The 24,504-nt window shown below is 59.6% G+C and overlaps 2 protein-coding genes across 4 annotated transcripts; one reads left to right on the forward strand and one right to left on the reverse strand.

Annotated features, from left to right (window-relative positions):
* Positions 1-1,187: 1,187 nt before the first annotated feature.
* ZNF598 (zinc finger protein 598, E3 ubiquitin ligase) lies at positions 1,188-12,057 on the reverse strand. Of its 3 annotated transcripts, none has more exons than XM_039477792.2 (12): positions 11,752-12,057; positions 6,609-6,721; positions 5,977-6,106; positions 5,519-5,730; positions 5,199-5,416; positions 4,694-4,802; positions 4,141-4,328; positions 3,895-3,967; positions 2,991-3,742; positions 2,515-2,665; positions 2,250-2,400; positions 1,188-2,134 (listed from the first exon to the last, which is right to left on the reverse strand). In XM_039477792.2, the coding sequence occupies exons 1-12, from the start codon at positions 11,974-11,976 to the stop codon at positions 1,781-1,783; spliced, it is 2,676 nt and encodes an 891-aa protein (XP_039333726.1). In that variant the 5' UTR covers positions 11,977-12,057; the 3' UTR covers positions 1,188-1,780. The 3 variants fall into 3 exon arrangements, with proteins under 3 accessions (XP_039333726.1, XP_010337523.2, XP_074237837.1); XM_010339221.3 differs by having other exon boundaries at positions 4,685-4,802; XM_074381736.1 differs by lacking the exons at positions 5,977-6,106; positions 11,752-12,057 and having other exon boundaries at positions 4,685-4,802; positions 6,609-6,697.
* On the forward strand, positions 6,717-19,598 carry NPW (neuropeptide W). The gene is made up of 2 exons (XM_010339220.3): positions 6,717-19,170; positions 19,392-19,598. The coding sequence occupies exons 1-2, from the start codon at positions 18,502-18,504 to the stop codon at positions 19,476-19,478; spliced, it is 756 nt and encodes a 251-aa protein (XP_010337522.3). The 5' UTR covers positions 6,717-18,501; the 3' UTR covers positions 19,479-19,598.
* The last annotated feature ends 4,906 nt before the right edge of the window (positions 19,599-24,504 follow it).

Below are 24,504 nucleotides of genomic sequence, written 5' to 3' on the forward strand. Positions count from 1 at the left end.
GGCACAAAGTCAGGAGTTCATTCAAGACCAGCCTGGCCAATATAGTGAAACCCCCCATCTCTACTAAAAATACAAAAAGTAGCCTTGCATGGGGGCATATGCCTGTAATCCCAGCTTTCCACCCCCCTCCCCACCAGATGGAGTCTCTCTGTGTCTCCTATGCTGGAATATAGTACTGCGATCTTGACTCACTGCAACCTCCACTTCCTGGGTCCTGGTTGAAGAAATTATCCTTTCTCAGTCTCAGGAGTAGCTAGGATTACAGGCATGTGCCACCATGTCCAGCTAATAAAAAGTTCTTTTCAAGTTGGGTGTGGTGTGTTCACACCTGTAATCCTGGCACTTTGGGAGGCTGAGGCGGTAGATCACCTGAGGTTAGGAGTTCAAGACCAGCCTGACCAACATGGGGAACCCTCCACTCTACTAAAAACACAAAATTAGCTGAGGGTGATGGCACATGCCTGTAATCCCAGCTACTTGGGAGGCTGAGATAGGAGAATTGCTTAAACCTGGGAGGCAGAGGTTGCGGTGAGCCAAGATTGTGTCATTGCACTCCAATCTGGGCAACAAGAGCAAAACTCTGGCTCCAAAAAAAAAAAAAAACAGTTATTTTCAATAACCTTAAGGAAACAGCCCATTTCCCAGACTGCTCTACTCTTCTGTGGGGCTGGAACCTGCGATTGCTTGCAAAGTGGGCATCAGCAGTGAGGCATCTGGTGTGAGGGGAATGCAGGTAGCATCTACCCAGCCTCTTATCTCCTAGCTGGCCCCAGGATGGCCACCACCCAGGGGACACCACTTGAGTCCCACTGTCCAAGTCCCCAGCTTCAGGGGGGCAGTGCTAATGCCGCCGCATGCTCTGGCCCAGCCCCTCTGCAGGCCACTGACGTTGGCCCTTCATCACCACAAGATCCCTTTCTGCTCGCTTCAGAGAAATATTTCTACTTACTCTGATCTAAGGACATATTCTTGGCCTTAATATGGCTGTGTTGAGAGCTTTTTTCCTACTTACATATGCTGGAAGCAGAAAGGTGGTTATCGTTTGTGTCTGGTCTCCCTCCAAAAACCCTAGATCCAGATAATTAAGCACAAATTATTTTGCTGCAGTATTTCAGGTGTTCCCTCCACCCTGTTTCTAAAGTTGGTGTCAGGGTGTACTTGGAAGACAGAGAAGCTCAGAACACCAGTTATGTGCAGTATTGCAAAATAAATTTATTTGAAGATAAACTGTCTTATAAAAGGTCAGAGGCAATTTGAGATCCCAGATTCAGCTTGTCTCATAAAAAGATTCAACTTCAAGTAGCACAATTTCGTGTCTGCTTTTAATCCTTAACGTTCTTGAAACACGAAACAGCCAACTGTTTATACAACACACATCTGTGACATCTGACTCTGGCACCAGTGGAGCCGCAGCTTTCAGCTCTGGGGCTGCAGCTACTGCAGCCCCCAGCTTCGGGAGGGCCTAGATCAGGCCACCATGACCTCTGGCTTTGACAGCAGCAACAGGTCCCAGCAGCCCAGCCCTTCCCTCCCCTGGCGCCTCCCAAAAGCACAAGAACGCACACCAAGACTGGCCCACCAGTGCGGCAGGGGTGGACTTCCATCTGAGTCTGTCGCCAGGGTGGGTGGACTGTCCTGGCAATTCCCTGGTGGGCCTGGCCAATCAAGAGGCCGGAGCAGGCAGCCTCACCGGTGCCTTACCTGGCTGCCTGGCAGCCCGGAGAGGAAGGAAGGAGGAAGGACATTCACGGTGCAGTAGCTCCAGCCACGCTAGAGAGAGCTACGTGATGATCCTGGCGATGGCTTGCAGGGAGGGGAAGTCATCGTCCCGGGCAGCATGCAGCTCCTGGTGGCTGCTGACGTCCCCGTGCGCGAGCACCTGCTGGCAGGTGGGGCACACGCGGCAGTCCAGGCCCGCCTGCTGGGTGGTGGCCTGCCACACGCTCTTCTTGTTCTTCTTGGACTTGGTGCTGGGAGGCTTCTCGCGGCTGCAGAAGTCCATGTGTGCAGACAGGAGCTCCTGCTGCTTGGCCGTGTCCGGCAGCAGGACTAGCAGCTCATTGAAGACCTTCTGGAAATTCTCCCCCAGCAGGTCCCGGCAACTCTTGTAATACTGGGCTGCGGAGATCAGGCCCTGCTGCCAGAGAGCTGGACTCAGCCATCCCCTCCGGCCTGGGCCCTGGAGGAAGACGGACTATCCACCCCGCCCGGCCTACCTGACCCAGCTCAACTCCCCAGGCCCGCCTGACCTGTCTGAACTCCCCTGAGTGGCTCTTGAACTCGCTGAATCGGGCCTCATCACTCTGCAGGAAGTCCCTGATGGACTGGATGAGCTGCAGGTTCCTCTCCCGGAAGTTCTCGGGGACTAGGTAGGCCCGCGAAGCAGGTGTCGGCCTGGGTCTGGGGGTCAGGAGGTGAAGAGGAGGTGGAGGTTTCAGCCTTTAGGGCGGCCCAAGGGGAGGGTACCCTCCTCCAGCCCCCAGTGGATGCCAGGCAACCCCCAGCAACACTTACGCTTTCGTGGTGGTGGTGGCGGGGCCGGGGACACAGGCCGGGTGGGGGCTAGGCAGGCCAGAGAAGCCGGGCGGCGGCTTGCTGACGGGGGGCACCAGGCCCGGTGGGGGTGGGGGAGGCGTGCCCTTCAGGAGCACCACAGCACTGAAGCCTGAGGGGCGGCAGGACGAGACCCAGAGCCCTCGCTGAGTGCAGGTTGCGCAGCCTCCGGGGCCAGCTTCTGTCCACAGCCATGCTCATGGTGTGACAAGCCCAGCCCACGTGAGCTCATGCACCATCAGTCCTGGCGTGTGCCAGGAGGCCTGGTCTCACGGAGGCAAGGGATGCAAGGCAGTTACGGAATGCTGTAGGTCACATGGGTGGCCGATGGCAGTGCACAGGGGTCACACCACCCAGCTCCAGGCTGTGCCTGTTGCTCCATCCTGACCCTAGCCCCTCCCGACGCCCAAGGAGCAGGCCTGAGCCAGCAGATGTACCTGGGGGTGGCAGCATCCGTGGTGGGCAGGGGCCGCCGAGCGCTGGGAAGTCTTCCTGTGGGCAGGGGAAGGAGCCCAGGGGCTTCGGAAGCCCTGGCGGTTCCTTGGGGACACTCCGAGCCGGGGCTGGGCCCTCCGTATGTCCATTAACGATGATAGCAGCTGGTCCCTCGGCTCTGGTGGCAGGAGCTTCCGGGGCCTGTGGAGGCCCTGGGGGACAGCTAGGAGGTGGGGGCTGTGGCAAGGCGGTGCCGGGCTTCTCCGAACCCACTTTCTTCTTCTTGCCAACCTTAGAGGGCTGAGTGGAGGCTGGCCGCAGCGCGGAGGAGACAGAGCCCATGGGGCGTGCGCTTCGAGGCTCCTGTGCGGCCAGGCTGCCACCTTCCTCCTCCTCTGGGAGGGGCAAGCCGCCCTTCCTGCCGCCCCTATTCCCCTTCCCAGCCTTCCTGGTGGGCTGGCCGCTGCTGGCAGCCTGTGCCGAGGGTGGGGGCTGCGCTACCTTCTTGCTGCTGCTGCTGCTGTTCCAGGCAGAAACGAGGCTGGTGGGGGTGGTGCCAGGCTTGGGCGCCGAGGACACCAGGGCGGGGAAGTCCTCCTCCTGGAAGGCACTCCTGCTCCTGGCAGGGATGGCATATGGCAGCGCCAACCCCACAGAGGCCAGGGTTGCTGCAGTGGAGCAGGAGGAGGAAGTGGAGGCGGAGAGGCTGGGGAAGTCTTCGTCCTTGAGCTTCGGGCTGGGTGGTGGGAGGGGGCTGGGCACAGGGAAGGGAGCTGGTCAGCAACTATCAGGCTCTGTGGCTCCACACCTGCCCTTCTAGCACCCACCTGTGGCTGCCCGCACCCACCTGCCCATGCACCGTTCACCCATGGGCACCCGTACCCTCACCCTGGCACCCACACACACCCTGGAGTGGCTGGGCCTGTCACTGGGAAGGTCTCTTGGCTTACAGGACCATTTGTCGAGGTTTCCTTGGGACCTATGAGAAACACAAGGCCACTAAGTCAGGGTGTGGGGACAAGCCCTCTGGGGACTGGGAGCACAGGGTGCTCTTCAACCTCCCAGGTAAAGGTCCTGGGCACCAAGGTTGTTAAGAGCTGGCCACTGGCCTCCTGGTGTCGGCAGAGCTACCCCCAGGTAGGGCTGACTCACCTGGGCCTTCGCCCTGAGTCCGGGGTGGGTGCCGGGGGCCACGGGGCTCCTCAGGACCCCGAGCCGCTGCCTCCTCCTTCTTGGGCCGGCCACCTTCCTCCCGGTCCTCGCTCCTGCGTGCCTCCTCCTGCTGCTGCACGGCCACGGAGGCCCGGACTGCAGCTGCTAATTCCCGGTCCTCTTCTTCCCTGGGACAAGGAGGCCAGCCTTCAGGCTGAGCATGGGCAGTGCCTGGGCCCAGTGTGTGGGGCAGTATCTGGGGTCTGATGCCCTGCAGAGCCTGCCAGGCCAGTGCTTCCTTGGACTGCTGCTGTGACTGCCCAATTGCCAAAGGCCCCTTTCACCCACACCAACCCTGGGATCTGGCTACGGCTGGAACTGGAAGAGGAAGAAACTTCTGTGCACCAAAGACACTGAGGAGACCCTGTTGCCACTCAGGACCCCAGAATCTCTGGCCACAATCCCTGACCCCATCCCTACTCCCAGCTTGGCCACTGGCCACGGTCACCACAGAAGAATGTCAGCGGCACACAAGGCCCCCCACCTTTTGTACCTCCAGCTTCCTCGGCGGCTCTGCTGGGCTCCACGAGTGCCAGCCCGGGCTGCTCGGCCCTGGCGGCTGTACCTGTCCACTTCCTCGTAGTCATCGCCACCGACAACCCCTGCGGCCAGCAGACAGCCTGTCACTTCCCGGGACCCCAGGACAACAACAGGAGGGACAGGCCTGCCATCAAGGCCACACCCAGCCAATGCTCAGGCCTGGGCAGCAGAGGCTTGCCCACCCACAGTGCACATGAGACCGAGGGATGGCACAGGTGCCTTGCAGGGTCCACACCAGCCACAGGCCTCAACGACCTAGGTGCTGAGTTACAGGAACAGGGGGAAGGGAGAGGAGTAGGAGTAGGGCCCCGAGTCCCTGGTGATCTCTGCACACAGCTCCAGCCTGGCCAGAGGGCGGGAGGTCACCTCCCACATCTGCAGCTTGATCTGAGGCTCCAGAGCAGGGCGTGGTCGCACAGCCCCCTCCCCAGGGGTGTCCAGGCTAGGCGCCTGCTCACCCTCGTTCCGACGCGAGTGCCGAGGCGCATAGCTGAACTGCAGGTCGATCTGGCGGTTCTGGCGCGCCTCGGCACGGCTGCGGCTGTGGCAGGCCGTCCTGTGGGCCTTGAGGTCGATCTCCGTGCGGAAGGCATGGGTGAACTGCTCCGTGCTGCAGCGGCCCTCCTCACACAGGAAGTGCTTCTCGCGGAAGTGCTCGCGCAGGTAGGCGTAGTCGCTGGCAGGAGATGGGGTGTCAGGAGGAGTACTGCAGCCTGGCCAGCCGCCAGGCACGGCCCGGGGGAGGGAGGGTCAGCTATCTGTGCACCACCCTGCCCACCTGTAGTAGTCCTGGGCGCCGTCAGAATCGCAGAAGTGGCAGAAGTAGTGGTCGCGGCGCAGGTGCTTGAGCAGCTCGTCGTTGTCCAGGTAGCGCTCGTCGCAGAACTTGCAGAGTGGGTGCCCGCGGTGCGATGTGTCGTCGGGGTCCCCCTGCATGCGATGCCGGGCCAGGTCCTTGCGGGAGTACCACTTGCGCTCGTATGTGAAGATCTGCAGAGCACAGGGGGCTGGGCACGGGCTGGGGGACCCAGGCCTCCCGCCTCTTCCCACGGGCCAGCAGCGGAGCAGCAGGGGCCAGGAGAGGGCTCCGCCAGCCGCCAGAGGCCTTCCTGCTACGTGCAGCCTGACCCTCCGGGGGGCCACCCAGGGCCCAAGGCAGCAAGTGGCCAAGCCCCTCCCCACCGTGTGGCCGCGTCCCCTGCACCACCCACCGCCTGGGGTCTCCGGGGGGCACACCTGGAGGTGCTGGAGGCACAGCCGGCAGCAGAAGAGCTCGTGCTGCTTCCGCATGTGCTGCTCCAGGTCCCCGAAGAGGCTGAAGGGCGGCAGCTCGGGGCACCGCGGGCACTCATGCTGCAGCAGCTGCCTAGGGAGACACCGAGCCGCCCACGGTCCCAGGACATTCAGTGTCACTGCTGGAAGTGGGGCCACTTACCAGGCCCCAGGCCCGTGACCCAGGCCAGACGCAAGACCACGGGGAGGCTGGAGTCTGTGACCCAGGAGACCATGGCTGAGCCTGTGCACGGCTTGGGTCAGAAGCCTGGCTCTAGCCCTGAGCCCATGAGCTGCCCCTCCCCTGGGAGACCAGCCCTGGGACAGCTGTGCCCTTTAATAGGTTTTCAGGCCATGGGCCTGGCTCACACAAGCTTGTGTGCCCCTCAAGGAGTCCCCAAGGCAGGTGCTGTGCCACCCGGGCATGTCTTTCCCCAGCGCACCTGCCAGCTCTACCCCCAGGAGGACCTGGTGAGCGTCCCCAGTCACAGGAACCTCGGTGCCTGGCCCCAGTATCAATGCACCATGTGGCCCCCAAAGTGCCTCCGGTTGTGAGGAGAGGGGGAGGCTGGGAGCCAGGGAGAGGCCCTGCTCACCTGTACAATGCATACACCTTTCCATCTGCAAAGTAGATGTCATATTTCTTCTCACACTGCAGCTGGTGGATGGGGATGGTGGCGAAGGCAGGAAGCTTCTTCCCAAAGACCACCTAAAGCCAAAGACCAGAGGGGTGGTGATCAGGGCTGGGATGGGACCCCCACCTAGGATGCCACAGAGGTTCATAGGCAAGGGAGCCCTCACAGCCCCTCTGAGTAGAAGGGAGGCACCAGGAGCCCTCCCAGGAGGCCCCGGCAGACAGTGGCAGACAGCGGCCAGGGGCAGAGCACAGAGACACAACGCCCGGCCTCTCCACCAGGGGGCGGCCAGGCCAGTCCCAAAGTGGCCTTGCCCCACCGGCAGAGGCCCTCGCCCTCACCCGGCGGCTCCACCCTTCGGGGAACAGAGCAGCTGTCACTCTGTGTTGATTTCCCAGAAAGAAAAGAGATGCGTTCCAAGCAGCTGCTGAGAGAATACCAATCGCAGCCAGCCGGGGATGCATCAGGTGACACGGCCCAGCCACCCCATCTGACGCCCCCACACCCACGTTTCCATGGAGCCTCCACGGCCGAAGGCTCAAGCCAGCCACCTCAGCTCCACACACACGCAGCACGCATTGCAGAGCCTCTGCATGAGCCCCTTCCCAGGGATCTCAGGACCTGCAGAGCTGGCTGTGCGAGGACCCGCCTCTGTCTGCCCTGTGCCTCCAGATGGCCCAGGTGCCCTCACTCAGCTCAGCACTCCTCCTCTCCACAAAGCCCTGCTGGTGAGGACCCTTGGTGCCCCCACACCTGTGGAGATAGGTGCCACCCCACCTCTTGGGTTGGTCAGGACCCCTTCTGGCTCTGCCACTGTCCCAAACCTGGCACTGGTCACGTGCCTCGGCTCAGGGCCCTGAAAGCAGCTCGAGGCCTCACAGACACATCCAGGGCAGGGGGACGTCCTCACCTTGGGAAGGATCACACTAAGGTCATGTTACATTTAGCCTTAGCCAAAGAGGACGTCGGGCCAGAATGGCCGTGAAGTTGGGAAACCTGAAGCCTGGCAGGGAGAGCCAGTCCCACCTGTGCTCAGTGGGGAGGGGGGGTGTCTGGGGTGATCTCTGTCCCCCAGATTGGGTAGTTAAAGCTGACTCCCTGGGAGGGTCAGAAGCACCAGGATAGCTCAGCCTCTACTGCCATGACAGGCTGCTGTTCTGTGAGGAGGGTGCCCCCACCCCGCAGACAGCAGTCAGCTCTGTGAGGGCGGGGTGGACAGTTCGAGCGGCAGGAACAGCAGCCCAGACCCTTCCTGCCCTTGTCACATCAGCCAAGGCTGGGCAGGATGAACTAGGCCACCTCTTTGTCCCCATCACACGCTGGGCTTAGATGGGTGCCTCATCACAGCTGCTTCCCACGCTTTCAGATCGGAGTTGCAGCCCCGCACCACAGCCCCATTACAAAGGCTCTCACTGTGGGCCACATCACCCTCATCTGTCCCCCAGCTCTCCTCCTCCTGAGCAGCATCTCGGCACACCCCCTCTTTTCACAGCAGCTACCCTTGGGCAGCTGACACCCAGCCCTGCCTTCTAGTCCCAAGGGAGCCCCTCCAGCCTGACCCTCATGGGCGCACTCTGCAGAGTCACTCGGTGCAGCCAGGATCCAGAGCATGAGCCTCCTAGGGGAGCTGAGTGCCGGGACTCCCGGGAACCAGACAGGGCCACTCCCCCGCCACAGCTCCTGAAGTAGCACAGGCGGGCGAGGAAGCTAGCGTCTGACTGTGAGGGAAGCCCCCGAGACTGCCAAAAAGCAGCCAAGCCCATCAGACTCCGAGGAGACACAACTTCCTTCCCTAGAGGAAACCCATGCCAGGGGCACCCCCGGGCCTACCTCCCCACTTTGGCACCCCTCCAGCACGCTCTCATCCACCCTGCGTGGCAACCCCTCAGGCTGCGGGCATGGGGCATCCCAGGCACCCAACATGCAGCCAACCTCCACTCGTGCATCTTCAGAGTGCCGCCCGTGTTTGGGCACAGTGCCAGGCCCCGATGAGGAGCACGTAGACTCCTCTGTCCTTACTGCCTGGAGGCACCCACGCCCCATGCGATCGCAAGTCCCGAGAAACCTGTGTGGGATGGCAGTGGTGGGGCTGGCGGACTTGGTCAAGGGAGCCTCTCCGAAGCCAGGGAGCAGCTGGAGGCAGAGGACCCGCCCCTAGCAGAGGGTGAGGAGGGGGCTGGACAAGACTGCGCCCTACAGCATGGTGGCCAGGCTGGAGTCGGGCACGGTCCACCTAGGAGCCAAGCAGCAAGACCCTCCCAGCCTGGTGGCACGTCAGCACAGCCAGGCTGGGCGTAGGGGACTTGGGGGCCGGCGGAGAGATGGCTGGGAGTGGGATTTAGAGGCTGGTGGGAGATGGCCAGGGTGGGACGTGGGGGCCGGGGGAGAAGGCTGGGCTGGGACTACACAGGGAGACAACAGCTCTAGGTCACCCCTAGAGAGAGGGAGAGGGTTGCGCGTCTGAGAACAGAAATACAGGAACCATGGGGAGAAACTTCGGGATGGGCTAGGCAGCCAACGATGGGGGAAGGGCGCCCTGTGTGAGCCCTGGAGATGGCCAGGTCAGGCCCCAAGGAGAATGAGAAGTAGATGGGAGAGGCCTGCTCAGGAATAGGAGGGACCCCTGGCCCCCACAGGGACAGGTGTGGTGTCTGCCTGGGGCCTTGCCACCCCACACTCCCCAACATGCCATAGGCACACAAAAGGACAGCTGTAAGGGCTGGCAGAGTGAGGTGGCAGTGCGAGCCTGCCCACACGTCGGGAAGGGTACCCTGGGGATGGCTCCGAGGGCCATCTAGAGAGCCTAGACCCCCAAGGAGCCCAGATGGGGACAGCAGCAGGGAGTATCTTACAGAGAGGGCCAGGGCCATGGGGGATAGGGAGGGGACAGTAGTAGTAGGGAAGCATGACCCAAGCTAGCAGGTCGCCCTCCTGACCTGGGCCCTTGGGTGGCTGTGGGCTGGCCCTCCTCGCCCCTCCCACTGCCTCCCTGTGAGGTGGGGGTGGGTTGCCCTGGGGGGCCCCCGCAGCCCCATCAGGACTCCCGTAGTAACACCAGGGACCAGTGTAAGCTGGAGAACAAGATGCAAACAGCAGGAACCAGCCCTTAAGAAAAGCAGGGCCAGAAAAGAGGCCCAGAACCTGGGGCTGCACCACCCCAGGGGCTCAGCCATGGCTGAGACCGGTGCCCCCACCTCCCACAGAGGGGAACCAGCCTCAGCGTCCACCCTGAGCACCTGCCAGGGGTTGGGACGATCTGGCTCCTCGCCTGAGCAGCAGTCGTGGCTCTGCAGGGAAGGCCTGGGTCCAGGTGTGCGGAACTAACAAGCACAAAGAGTCCACCGATTCCACAGGGCGTCCTGGACACTTTCCTCTCAATTTTCGCAAAGCCTCAGTCCCATAAGGAAGGCCAAGGCAACGCCAGGATTCAGGAGTTGAGGGCTGCAGTGGGAATTCCTGAGCACGCATGGGACACAGAACACACTCAGGGGATGACGCTGAACTCAGTAAGGGAAAAAGGAGGCTAGAGTGAAGCGGCAAGTTCAAGATGGGAAGGAAAACAGGATGAATGCAAAGCAGAGGGGAACAGCCAACAGCAAACTTCCCAGGACCCCTCCTTCAGCCCAGCAAAGTGGGGACAGGCCTGAGAGGAAGCTGACGCTCAGCTGAGGGCACCCAGCGCCAAACCACACCCCGGCTGACAACTCTTGTCAACAGCCCCGGGCCACAGAGTCCTGGAGGGTGTGGGGCCTGTGAGGAATGAGAGTGGGCAGAGGCTGCTAGAGTAAGCATGTGTAGATGTTCACTCATGTCTTGCATCAGACCTGCAGCCTGTCCCGGGCCTCACATGCCAACAACTCCTTAGCATCTTCTTTCCTGAGGGAAGCTACAGGTGTGCTGGGAAACCCGGCTGTTGGAGTGACGTCATGCTATGCAGGCCTGGCCGGCAAGCCAGGCTCTGGCAAAGCCCGGAAGCGCCCTCTGAGTAAGCCACCGGCCAAGGTCCTCTGCGACTGTTCCTGCAGCCTAGATCTCCCCCGGGTCTGGGTCTGCCTCCTCCTGTCACATGGCTGACAGCATCTCCAAATGTCTTTTTCCAAAAAGGGTACAGGGTAGATGCCCACAAATTGCTCAGAGAATAGCAGCGCTCTCCACCTCCTTTGACATAATGTCTACTTTCCAAAAAGAAAGAGGAGAAAAGGAAAGCACGAATCTATCCCTCAACGCTGCTCTGCATCACTTCTAGGAAAAGGAAAGTTAGAATCCTGGCAGCTGTCACCAGCCGAAGCCTTCTATGAACAAACTGGGAGAATTTCACAATGCTGGAAGCAAACAAATCTCTAAGCTCAGCAAACCAAGGGGCTCCAGCCAGGTGCCCACAGCCAGCAGCAGGCAGTGCAGGGAGAGAGGGTCATGGTACCCTCTGACCCCTCCAGGGCTTCCAAGTCTGGACAGTCAAAAACGTCTCCCATTCACTTTAGAAATGAGAGTCAAAGGAGGCGGCGAGGAGGAGGAGGAGAACTTCCCAACACTTTTCTCCCTTCCCGCCAAGAACCGGGAGGAGATCTTCCCCTCCGGTGAGTGGGTCTCCTTCCGAGACTGGTGTCATCTCCACTCCAGAGGAAAACGTTACTCTTGGAAGTTTGCTCAGGGTCACCCAATAAGGGCCCAGAAACAGCTGGGCTAAGAATTCCCAGGGTTTGACGCTCTGCTTCCAGGATGGATGGCACCCGGAGGATCCCCCTTGCCTTGCTTCCTCCACCTGAATGGAGGCCCCTGGGAAATAAACTCTCGAAGACGAGCAGGTCACAGAGTTCTCCATCTGATCAGACCCCCTTCCTGTGGCCCGGCAGGAACCCCAGGGACGTGGGGGAAGTCCCCAGGCTGTCCCCACAGGGCATGCTCGCTCTCCAACCCGCTCGGCCGCCTCCTGCCTCCCAGCCCCAACGCCCCGCCGTCAGCCATACGGCCGGGACCCCGCCCCGGGTGGCCCTCAGGCCTGTCTCGGAAGCCGGCGCCCATGGCCGGACCGTAGGGAAGCAAAGTCCCCTTCCGGCCGCCAGGAGCCCCGCCGCCCCCGAGCCGTGCCCCCAGCGCCCCGCACCTGGCGCAGCTCCTCGCGGCACACGGCGCAGTAGCGCTGCTCACAGAGCACCCGCATCTTGGTGGAGCAGCGGTAGCACACCGGGTGATCGCAGCGGCCCAGTGCCGTGGCCTCCAGGTCTCCGCAGCACAGCACGCAGCTCCCGCCGCCCCGCTCGGGCGCGGCCGCCGCCGCCGCCTCCAGGGCCGCGCGCCGCCCCTCGGTACCAGCCGCCGCCGCCGCCATGGTCCGGACTCCGGCCCCCTCCCGGCCGGCGCGGCGCCGCGCGGCCTGGCTCCCGGCGGCCCCGCCCCTTCCGGGCAACGTCACCGCCCCGCCCAGCAACGGGCCCGCCCGGCGGAAGTGCGCGTTGTGACTTCCGTCCCAACGAGGCGCCGGCTAGAGCGGGGTCTTGGGCCGCGGCCGCTCTAGCCCCAGCCGACCACTCGGAAGTGCGCGCCGCCCTCTCGGCCAGGCTGTCCCTGGTGCGTCTGGGCCACGCGTGTAGTAATGTCAACCTTCGCTGGGCTCCACGGACCGGCGTTGCCAGATGAAACACGGGACACCCGGTTTGAATCTCAGATGAACAAGGAGTCATGTCTTAGTGTAACTATAGCCCAAATATTGATGGGCTAGACTCATACTAAAATGCTGCTCCTTGTTTACCTGAAATTCACGTTTAACTGGACGTGCTGTATTTGCGTTTGCTAATTCTGGCCAACTTATTAGGAAGCCGACCTCTGGTATTTGGAACACGCAGAAGCCTGGTCCCGCCTCCATTTCCCTAATGCTCTGTTCAAATCCCTACGTGAAAGACAACACGAAAGGCAGCGTGGTGATGTCCATCTTCCAGCCCAGGGCAGTCTTGCCAGTCCTGCTGAGGAGGGGCCTCTAGAAGGTAGGAACAGAACGTGTCCTCTTTGTGCTGGGCCCAGCACAGGGCGTGTTTGTATGGATGCTGCGGTACAGGGCCTCCTCCCTACCCTTGGAGGCCAGGCACACTCAGGACCTTCCTCCCTCTGCCATCGAGAAGGCTGGTCTAGATCCGAACCCTTCTAGAAAAGAGGCAGTATACTGTAGAAGAGGCCTCAACTTTACTTATTTATTTATTTGAGACAGGGTCTTGCTCTAGCTGGAACACAGTGGTACGTTCACAGCTCACTGAGGCCTCAACCTCCTGGGCTCAAGTGATCTAAGCCCAGTGAGCTTGGACTTTAGAAACAGACAGAAATGGGCTTGAAGCCCCAGTTTCTCCACTTACTGAAAAAAGCTGCCGGTCACAGTGGCTCAAGCCTGTAATTCCAGCCCTTTGGGAGGCTGGGTGGCCTGGTTCCTGGCCAGTTTAGCTGGCCAACAAAATCGGACCAGACTGGCCAACATAATCAGGCCCTGTCTCTACAAAATAAATTTTTAGGCCGGGTGTGGTGGCTCACACCTGTAATCCCAGCACTTTGGGAGGCTGAGGCGGGCAGATCACGAGGTCAAGAGATCCAGACCATCCTGGCCAGCATGGTGAAACCCTGTCTCTCCTAAAAATACAAAAAATTAGCCAGGTGTGGTGCCTTGCACCTGTAATTCCAGCTATTCAGGAGGCTGAGGCAGGAGAATCGCTTAAATCTGAAAGTTGGAGGTTGTAGTGAGCTGAGATTGCGCCACTGCACTCCAGCCTGGCAACTGAGCAAAACTCCATCTCAAAAAAAAAAAAAAAGAAAAAAGCCGGGCGCGGTGGCTCAAGCCTGTAATCCCAGCACTTTGGGAGGCCGAGGCGGGTGGATCACGAGGTCGAGAGATCGAGACCATCCTGGTCAACATGGTGAAACCCCGTCTCTACTAAAAATACAAAAAATTAGCTGGGCATGGTGGCGCGTGCCTGTAATCCCAGCTACTCAGGAGGCTGAGGCAGGAGAATTGCCTGAGCCCGGGAGGCGGAGGCTGCGGTGAGCCGAGATCACACCATTGCACTCCAGCCTGGGTAACAAGAGCGAAACTCCGTCTCAAAAAAAAAAAAAAAAAAAGGCCGGGCGCGGTGGCTCAAGCCTGTAATCCCAGCACTTTGGGAGGCCGAGGCGGGTGGATCACGAGGTCAAGAGATCGAGACCATCCGGGTCAACATAGTGAAACCTCGTCTCTACTAAAAATACAAAAAATTAGCTGGGCATGGTGGCGCGTGCCTGTAATCCCAGCTACTCTGGAGGCTGAGGCAGGAGAATTGCCTGAGCCCAGGAGGCGGAGGTTGCGATGAGCCAAGATCGCGCCATTGCACTCCAGCCTGGGTAACAAGAGCGAAACTCCATCTCAAAAAAAAAAAAAAGAAAAAAAAATTGTAGGCCAGACGTGGTGGCTCCCTTATAATCCCAGTATTTTGAGAGGCCAAGGCAGGCAGATCACCTGAAGTCAGGACTTCAAGACCAGCCTGACCTTCATGGAGAAACCTCATCCCTACTAAAAAAAAAAAAAAAAAAAAAAAAAAAATAGAAAATTAGGCATGGTGGTGCATAACTGTAATTCCAGCTACTTGGGAGGCTGAGGCAGGAGAATCGCTTGAACCAGGAGGCCAGGGTTGCTGACATCATGCAAATCATGAGGTCAGAAGTTCAAGACCAGCCACGCCAATATGGTGAAACCCCAACTCTACTAAAAATACAAAAATTAGCAGGACGTGGTGGTGAACGCCTGTAGTCCCAGCTGTCAGGAGGCTGAGGCAGAAGAATCTCTTGAACCTGCGAGGCAGAGGTTTCAGTGAGCTGGGATTGTGTCACTGCACTCCAACCTGGGCAACACAGAGATTCCATCTCAAAACAAAAACAAAAACAAAAACAAAAAAAAAGAGAAAAGGCCATTTTCTAAGCTTAAATCCCAGCAGTGGGCTGGGCATGGTGGCTCACTCCTGTAATCCCAGCACTTTGAGAAGACCAGGTGGGCAGATCATGAGGTCAAGAGGTCGAGACCATCTTGGCCAACAAGGTGAAACAGCATCTCTACTAAAAATCAAAAATTAGCTGGGTGTGGTGGTGCATGCCTGTAATCCCACTACTTGATAGGCTGAAGCAAGAGAATTTCTTGAACCCGGAGGCGGAGGTTGCAGTGAGCCAAGATCCCACTGCGACACTCCAGCCTGGGTGACAGAGAGAGACTCCGACTTAAAAAAGCCCAGGCTGCTCTCTCACTCCCCCTCCACCTCCCAAAGTGTTGGGATTGCAAACATGAGCCATGATGCCACACCTGACCGGTAATTTTAAAGATGACAAAACAGATTTGCTCCCTCATCTCCTCCTTACCAGGGAGTTCCTGTTCGGGGCCAGGCTTCGTGCCTGTGGCAGGCAGGTGCCTGCCTTGAGCAGTGGCTCAGTGCAGTGGTGTGATCTCAGCTCACTGGGGCCTCTGCCTCCTGGGTTCAAGGGATTCTCCTATCTCAGCCTCCTGCGTAGCTGAGACTACAGGTGCCTGCCACCATGCCCTGCTAATTTTTGTACTTTTAGTAGAGATGGAGTTTTGCCATGTTGGCCAGACTATTCTTGAACTCCTGACTTCAGGTGATCCGCCCGCCTCGGCCTCCCAAAGTGCTGGGATTACAGGTATGAGCCACCTGGCCCAGCCCACTGCTGGGGTTTAAGCTCAGAAAATGGCAGCACACGGAACCTACAGTGCCGCAGGGAGTTTTTTCCTTTGTACGCCATTGCATTTTTGAGATGTGTCTATGCTGTTACAGCTCTCCTTCTGTTTTCTGGCACGGAGACTTCCATCCCACATTAGACTTTCATTGATCAGTTTCAGCAGTTCCCCCTGCAGAAGCTACCCGGGCCACCTCCAGGGGGCATCCTGGACTCTCTCTGGACTGGGCTACAGTCCCCCAGGGCTCCAGAGACGCCCACGTCACCTTAGCTGGGAGCGGGCGGCAGCGCCAAGGGACCCTGATGGGGCCTGGCTCTGGCCTGTATCGTGCTGTGTTGCCCGCCCACCACACACTCCAGGCATCTCGCAAGGACAAGGGGCCCTGGGGGAGCGCAGCGAGGACAGCTTCTTGCAGGGCCTCTGGTCCCTGGGGTCCTCCAGGTAGCGCAGACAGCTCTGACTGCATCCCCCATTCTGCCCCGTCACCGTGTTTCCTGACAGGCTGGGGGTGGTCATCCCCTGGCGCAGCAAGGCTAGATCCTAGCCACAGCGTTCATTGAGTGCCCACTGGGTACCAGGCACAGCTCAGTTCCCAGACCCACCTCTGAATTATCAATGCCAACAAAATGATGAAGTGGCCACTGTTTCTACCCCCTGTTTACAGATGAGGAAACTGAGGTAGGAGAGGCCGAGAGCCTTATCACCTCACCATGATGCCCCGAACAGGGAGGGCCTTTGTGAAGAGGGCTGCTGCGCCGGGCGCGGTGGCTCAAGCCTGTAATCCCAGCACTTTGGGAGGCCGAGGTGGGCGGATCACAAGGTCAAGAGATCGAGACCATCCTGGTCAACATGGTGAAACCCCGTCTCTACTAAAAATACACAAAATTAGCTGGGCATGGTGGCGCGTGCCTGTAATCCCAGCTACTCAGGAGGCTGAGGCAGGAGAATTGCCTGAACCCAGGAGGCGGAGGTTGCGGTGAGCCGAGATCGCGCCATTGCACTCCAGCCTGGGTAACAAGAGCGAAACTCCGTCTCACAAAAAAAAAAAAAAAAAAAAAAAAAAAAAAAGAGGGCTGCTGCTTCTAAATCTCCTGAGGCTCACTAGAGCCCCCCGGGCCCCTCGCACCTCAGGAGTCGGCCTGACTCTGCCCTCAGACCTTCTGTTTTTGTTTGTTTATTTGTTTTTTGGGATGGAGTCTTGCTCTGTCGCCCAGGCTGGAGTGTAGTGGCGCCATCCTGGCTCACTGCAACCTCTGCCTCCCAAGTTCAAATGGTTTCCTTGCCTCAGCTTCCCGAGTAGCTGGGACTACAGGTGTGTACCATCACGCCTGGCTAAATTTTGTATTGGCCAGGCTGGTTTTGAGCTCCTGGCCTCAAGCAATCCACCCACCTTGGCCTCCTAAAGTGCTGAGGTTACAGGCATGAGCCACCGTGCCCAACCTGCCCCCAGCCCTTCTGTGCCCTTCTGGACAGGGATACCCCCCTGTTCCCCCAAGCTGAGGCTCTTGGGCTCACTAGCTAGCATGTATCTCACCTCCACCATTTACCCAACAGGATCTGGGGCAGGTAACTTCTCCCTGGGCCTCAGTTTCCTTGTTGGGGAGTGGAGTCAATAATAGTTCCATCCATGGCACTGTCTGGAGGTCAGTTGAGATAGTTCATGATGACTCGAAACAAGATTTCTAGTGTCTGGGACCCAGGGGCTGCCCCATGACTGGTGTGGTTACTGAGGGAGGGCTGGATTCACCTTTTCTGGGAGTTCCGGGAAGAGTCCTCTGCCCTCTGGGAGGGGGCTGTTTTTTGGTGTTTGTTTTTTTTGAGACAGAGTATTGCATGATCTCAGTTCAGACCTCCGCCTCCTAGGTTTAAGCAATTTCCCTGCCTCAGCCTCCTGAGTATCTGGGACAACAGGCATGTGCCACCACACCCAGCTAGCTTTTTTGAGATGGAGTTTCACCATGTTGGCCAGGATGGTCTCGTACTCTTAACCTCAGGTGATCTGCCCACCTCAGCCTCCCAAAGTGCTGGGAATACAGGCATTAGCCACATCGCCTGGCTGAGAGGGGGCTGTTAAGCCCAGGTGGGCACAGAGGGATATTCTGGGGAACTGTCTGGCCCTGTGCCTTTTTTTTTTTTTTTTTTTGAGACGGGGTCTGGCTCTGTTGCCCAGGCTGGAGTGCAGTGGCACAATCTCGGCTTACTGCAACCTCTGCCTCCCGGATTCAAGCGATTCTCCTATCTCAGCCTCTCAAATAGCTAGAATTACAGCTGCCCACCACCACACCCAACTAAGTGTTTTTATTTTCAGTGGAGATGGGTTTTCACCATGTTGGTCAGGCTGGTCTTGAACTCCGGTGATCTACCTGCCTCAGCCTCCCAAAGTGCTGGGATTACAGGCATGAGCCACCGCGCCTGGCCAAGGACCTGGGCCACTTAGTGGAATCCTGGAGAATGAATAGGAGTTGGCCATGCCGAGAAGGAGGGAACGATGCTCTAGGCCCAGACGCACAGATGCAGGCAAAGCCACAGGCTGTTGGTTCAGACAAAAATTGAGACCTCTGGGGGAACCATGCCCAGGGACGAGGCTCTGGAAGTCTGCAAGGTCTTGTCCTGCCCCTTCAGAGTTAGAAGTTCATGAAGAGCTTGAGTCTTTCTCCTGGAGGCCTCGGGGAAGCAGAGACCTCAGGGTTGGCTTGGTGTGGCCAACATGAGGCTTCTAAGCCTCCATTCAGCTCTGCTGGGAGATGGATTGGTGGAGAGAAGCAGGCGGTGGCAGAAGACAGGACAGGATGTGAGGACAGCTTTGGGAGCTGTGCTAGGCATGGACAAGGGACAACTCTTGCAGGGGATCACCCAGAAGGGTCTTGAACGGTGCTGAGGGTGCCCAATAACCCTCCTGTGATAGCCATTGTAGCTCTTCCGGTCCCTGGCCATTTGCTCTGCTGGCGCCCGCCTGCAGGAGCTCTGGCTAAAGGGGCATCCCTCACCCCTACTCCCTCATCAGTGGCCCCTGAGACCCATGGTCCCAGGAACCCCTCCCTGGCACTTCCGCTCCTGGGGGGAGGAGGCTGAGCAGGCAGAAAAGGGGACGTGGCCCCCTAGGGGAGCCTCGAGCCCAGTTCCAACCAGCGGCCCACTCAGTGAGGTGTTCCGGAACCCATGTCCCCCGCCAGCTGCGGGGGTTCCCTCTCCTTCCTCTGCCCCTCCTCCCATCTGGGGAGCCCAGCGGGTACCGCAGGGGCGGACCGAGGCGGGGCCACCGAGCGTTTAAAGCTGGACCCGCAGGGGACCCACGGCTCGCCTCTAGCCTCCTGCCTCCTGGGCTCCGGTACCCGGCGTTCCAACTCCGCCGCGCGTCCAAACCCAACCGAGCTGGTTCGTGGCCCGCCCCGCAGGGCGGCCGTCGACTCGAGCGCCCTGGCGCCGGGCCGGGGGGTGCGGGAGGTTCCCGCGAGCCGGCTGCGGCTGGCGCTGCCGCTCCTCCTGCTCCTGCTGCCGCTGCCCGCCAGCGCCTGGTACAAGCACGTGGCGAGTCCCCGCTATCACACGGTGGGCCGCGCCGCCGGCCTGCTCATGGGGCTGCGCCGCTCACCCTACCTGTGGCGCCGCGCGCTGCACCCGGCCGCCGAGACCCTGGCCAGGGACACCCTCTCCCCCGGGCCCGCCGCCCGCGAGCCTCCTCTCCTGCCGCCCTCGTGGGTTCAGGAGCTGTGGGAGGCGCAACGCAGGAGCTCCGAGGCAGGGATCCCCGTCCGTGCGCCCGGGAGCCAGCACGCCCCGGAGCCTGCACGCGAACCTGAGTTCCTGGACTTCGGGGGAGCCGGCCAGGTACGTGAGAGGGGAGGAGGCCTGGACCATCGCGGGCAAGGGGGTCTTGGGAGGTCTGAGCCAGAGCACCGAGCTGCGCGTTTAGGGGGCACCCTGGGGCCCTTTCATCCCCTGCTCCGCTCCCACAAAGGCTTTCTTGGGACAGGCTTGACCGTGGCATCCGGGGGCGGCGGTGGAGGGCGCACGGCCCCCTCCCCACGGCCTTGCTCTGTTCTCGCTAGAGACTTCGGAGAGACGTCTCCCGCCCAGCCATGGTCCCCGCAGCAAATCGCCTTGGCTGGCCCCGCCTGGCCCTCGAACCGTCCTGACAGCGTCCCCACGTCCCCCCGCGCCTCCGCGCCTGACCCAGGAGGAGTTGCTGCGGCTTCCGGGCGCTGCTCACAGCCCCGGCCTGCTCTCCGGTCAATAAAATCCACCTGACTCCTGCGCCCCCGCGTCGGACCCCTTCGTCTGCCTGTGTACTTTGCCGTCTAGCTCAGGGACCAGACAGGCGCGCCCACGCCCTGGCAAATGTCAGTGGTCCCTCCCTCGCCGACCAGGGGAAGCGCCAGGCACTCAGCATTCAATTCACAACGGGGTCTCCCGGCACCCCCTCCCTCCCTCAGCCAAAGTCTTCCGCAGAGGATTAAGAACCCCTGGTTCCCTTCTTCTGGGCCATGCTCCCCTCCTATGGAGAAGTGGCCCCTCCACTGAGCCCCCTTGCTACCTCAGGAGCTCCTCTACATCTTGTGACCCTCTGCATGCACTTCTGGTCACTGGCTCCAGCCCCCCACATAAATGTGCCCTGCCATTTTGAACAGCGAGGGCCTCCCTCCACCCTTGCCCCCTCCACCTCCCCTCCCAAGATCTGGGCCCCTCCTCCCTCCCACTCCCTTTTCAACCCTCTCTAATCTGGCTTGGGACTCCAAGGGCTGTCCTGGACCCCAAACCACCGAGGTCACTTGCCCTGATGCAGCCCACCCTTGGAGCCCTCCCGTGGCCATCTGGCAGGATTCTCTCAGCAAAGGCTGGGGGAGGGGTGGTCCTGGGCCTGGCTTCAGGATGCCCCGTGGAAGTAGCTCCCCACCCCCGCTTCTGGAAGCCGCACTCCCTCACTGGTAGGGCCTTTCCATCTCCGAGGTGTGTCCTTCTCCCAAATGTGGGTGCTCTTTTTATCTCCACACCCCCAATTCTTTCTTTTCTTTCAGTTTCTTTCTTTTCTTTTTTTGAGATGGAGTCTTGCTCTGTCTTGCAGCCTGGAGTAGCACTATCTCAGCTCACTGCAACCTCTGCCTCTCTGCCTCCCAGGCTCAGACGACTCTACTGCTTCAGCCTCCCCAGTAGCTGAGATTACAGGTGCCCGCCACCATGCCCAGCTAATTTTTGTGTCTTTTTAGTAGAGATGGGTTTTCAGCATGTTGGCCAGGCTGGTCTTGAACTCCTGACCTCAGGTGATCCGCCCATCTCTGCCTACTAAAGTGCTGAGATTACAGGCGTGAGCCACAGCACCCGGCGCACCAGCCAATTCTTATGGATCCCTTGGTTCCATCTAACCCTCCCTCAGGCTCTGTGCTGGGTGAAAAGGTAGTCACACACCCCACAGGGTGACCATTCTCCTCCCTGTGAGCTCATTCCTTCCCACTCCTGCCCCTGTTTGTCACCAAACCTGACCTCTAAGAACATGGATGTCCTGACCTTGTCACCCCCCACACCACGCCTTAAGGGCTCCCCACTGCCTATGGGACAATACTGGTGTTCTGGCAGGGCGAGCTGTCACCACCCCTCCCACTACCCCCTCCTCGTCCCCACCACCTGCTCCAGACTGCAGGTTCCAGGACAGCATGGGAGCTCCCTCCCTGAAAGAGGACTCCAGGACCACAGGCCGGGCTAAATATCCTTCCTGAGACTGCTTCAGCTCTCGCCTCTCCTTGCACAGGCCAAGATGCTCAAAGCGCTGTTTTTGGGGGGTTTCAGCGATGTTCCCTGGTGATTGTCAGGTCCAAGATGAGGAGGCAAAACCGACTAGGGGCTCCTCTGCCTCCCTCATTCCACACCCTTACTCCTCTGCAGCGCCCCAGCCCTAGGGCACCATCCTCACTCCAGTTCCCACCCCCCAGGACTGGATCAAAGGAAGTCAGAGGGGCGGGGCACCTGCGGCAACTCCTCGGACGATGCAATGCCAGCAGTTCCTGCCAGATGGCGCTGCGTGGCCATGGTTCCGGGAGGCAGCCCCCCGACCCACGCCCCCAGCAATGGGCGGGGCTAAAGCCGCAGTGGGCGGGACCACAGCGGATGGGCGGGGCCGCCCCGTCCGAGGCGGTGCGGTCCTCCACCTCCTTTCTCTTGGGTCGTCGCAGCCCTCCCCTTCTCTCTCCCTCTCGCGTCTGGGTCTCTGTTGGTCACGTTCTCCTGTCGAGCTCGTCTCTCCTGCTCCAGTTTCGGAATTTAAAGGGAGGCGCGGTGCAGGTCTGAAGGGAGAGGTCCTAGGCGCAGTCCGGGTATGCTTGCGGGGCCATTAATGTCCATTAGGAAGCTGCGTCTGCCTGAGCAGCTCTGGGCCAGTACTGAGGCGTCGGATTAGCGGCCTCACCCCCAGTCAGGGCCCCAGACCACGGCCACACCACATAGCCCACGTCCAGGCCCAGGCTCGGGCTCCCTGACATCGCTGGGGCCTTGCTGGAGAGATGCGGGTTCAAGGCCCGGAAGAAAGGTCCTGCGGCAACAGGAGAGCAGGGGCAGCCCCCACCTGGGTGGACCCCCCACCCACAGCGCAGCGGCGAAGGCGAGACCTGCTCTCCCTCTGCTGCACAGGACTAGTGCCTGGGTAGCATGCTGGGGACAAGAGGGTTGGGTGGGGAGGGGGGATCTCCCAAGCCTCCAATCGCCCTGACTTGACTTTCTTCCCTGCTGCTGCTGCCCTGGGAGGCCTTCGTCACCCCACATGAACCCTGCAGAACTAGCAAAAGAAAGTCCACTCTCCTCTAGGAGCTGATCCTACTCCCTCCCACCCACCTCCCTAGTCCTTTTTTTCTTTTTCTTTCTTTTCTTTTTTTCTTTTTTTTTTTTGAGATGGAGCCTCAAAAAATGCAGTGGTGCGATCTTGGCTCACTGCAACCTCTGCGTCCCAGGTTCAAGCGATTCTCCTGCCTCAGCCACCCAAGTAGCTGGGACTACAGGTGTGCACCACCACGCCCAGCTAATTTTTTGCATTTTTAGTATAGACAGGGTTTCACTGTGTTAGCCAGGATGGTCTCAATCTTCTTGACCCCGTGATCCGCCTGCCTCAACCCCCCAAAATACTGGGATTACAGGCGTGAGCCACAGCACCCAGCCTCCGTAGCCCTTTTGTTGAAACTCCAAGCACTTGACAGCCCCTAAGCACCTTTGCCCAGGCTCTTCCCTTCGCCTTGCTCTGCCTCTAGCGCAGCACCTGTGAGGACTGAGGTCAGCCTGGGAGCAAGGCTAAGAGCTTCCGGGGGCTGGCTGGAGAAGAGGCCTGGGAGGGTTTACACCCCCACCCCCACCCCCCAGAGCTGCTGAGTCACCCTTCCTCGCCTGTTCCTCCAGGCCCCCGGACTCATTGTCCCCTCTCAAGGACTGCACCTCCTCTGAAATTGTGACCTCCAATTCCTCTCTGACTGCCTCAATTCATCCTGCTCCGGGCTACCCCTTTGCCAGGCCCACTTCCTTTGTTGCCCAGCCCTTTGCTACTCTGTTACCTTCCTCAGCCCTTCTTCAGCTCCTTCTTGGCTTTGGGGACTCCTTTGTTACTTTGTAGTGGCAGTGTGTCCAGTGATACTTCCGTGGTTCCAGGCCCTGGTTGTGACCTCCCATCCCTGGTGGCCCTTCCCTCCATCGCACTGCTCCCCAACCTATCTTTTAAAAAATCATTCTTATTTTTATTTGAGATGGAGTCTCACTCCATCTCCCGGGCTGGAGTGCAATAGCATGATCTTGGCTCACCGTAACCTCCATCTCCTGGTGCAAGTGATTTTCATGTCTCAGTCTCCCGAGTAGCTGGGATTACAGGCATTAGCCACCACACCTGGCTAATTTTTGTATTTTTAGTAGAGATGGCGTTTCACCACGTTTGCCAGGCTGACCTCGAATCCCTGACCTCAGGTGATCCACCTGCCTCGGCTTCCCAGAGTTCAGGGATTTCGGGTGTGAACCACTGTGCCGGCTTTTTTTTTTTTTTTTTTCCCCTGAGAATCTGGCTGTCACCCAGGCTGGAGTCCAGTGGCACCATCTTGGCTCACTGCAACCTCTGCTTTCTGGGTTCAAGCGATTCTTCTGCCTCAACCTCCCTAGTAGCTGGGATTACAGGTGTGTGCCACCATGGCTAATTTTTTTTGTCTTTTTAGTAGAGATGGCGTTTTGCTATGTTGGCCAGGCTGGTCTCGAACTCTTTTTTTTTTTTTTTTTTTTTTTTGAGACGGAGTTTCGCTCTTGTTACCCAGGCTGGAGTGCAATGGCGCGATCTCGGCTCACCGCAACCTCCGCCTCCTGGGTTCAGGCAATTCTCCTGCCTCAGCCTCCTGAGTAGCTGGGATTACAGGCACGTGCCACCATGCCCAGCTAATTTTTTGTATTTTTAGTAGAGACGGGGTTTCACCATGTTGACCAGGTTGGTCTTGATCTCTTGACCTCGTGATCCACCCGCCTCATTCTCCCAAAGTGCTGGGATTACAGGCTTGAGCCACCGCGCCCGGCTTGGTCTCGAACTCTTGACCGTAGGTGATCCACTTGCCTCAGCCTCCCAAAGTGCTGGGATTACAGGCGTGAGCCACTGCTTCCGGCCCCCTATCCCATCTTCAGTCACTGGGAGGAGTAATCAGCTGAGTCCTGGGCCAGGGAACGCTGACGTATGCCCAAGGCTGATCAGGGGAGTCTGCCCCAGCTAGGGGGAAAGGTCTGCAAGCCCCCTTACCCCCTTACCCTGCTGGGGGCTCCCATCCAGCCACCTTCCTGACTCTGCTGTTGCCCTGAAGCTACAGCCTGCCAGGTTTTGGGTGGCCCTGGTTGATGTGGGGTGACCCCCTAAGCCTCACCAGGAGTGGTGTGTGGGGTACGTGGTGACTCACACTGCCCACAGCCACCCTCACAGGCTCCAAGGGTGGCAGCACCAGGCTGTGTCCAGGGAGACCAGCCACAGGCCGGACAGGCAGCCTCTGGACATGCAGACAGACAGATGGAAGTGGCCAGCCGGGCGGGAGCCTGAGGCAGCCTCAGCCAGGAATTGCAGGGGTGGGGGTAGGGAGCAGCCATGGGGCCTCAGCCTAAGTGGCTTTTAGGGGCAGCTGCCGGGATGTGGGCACCCAGGGGGCCATGGCCCAGGAGGCTGCCCAGAGGCGG

Source organism: Saimiri boliviensis, chromosome 12, assembly GCF_048565385.1.
Source record: "Saimiri boliviensis isolate mSaiBol1 chromosome 12, mSaiBol1.pri, whole genome shotgun sequence".
Classification (NCBI taxonomy): domain Eukaryota; kingdom Metazoa; phylum Chordata; class Mammalia; order Primates; family Cebidae; genus Saimiri; species Saimiri boliviensis.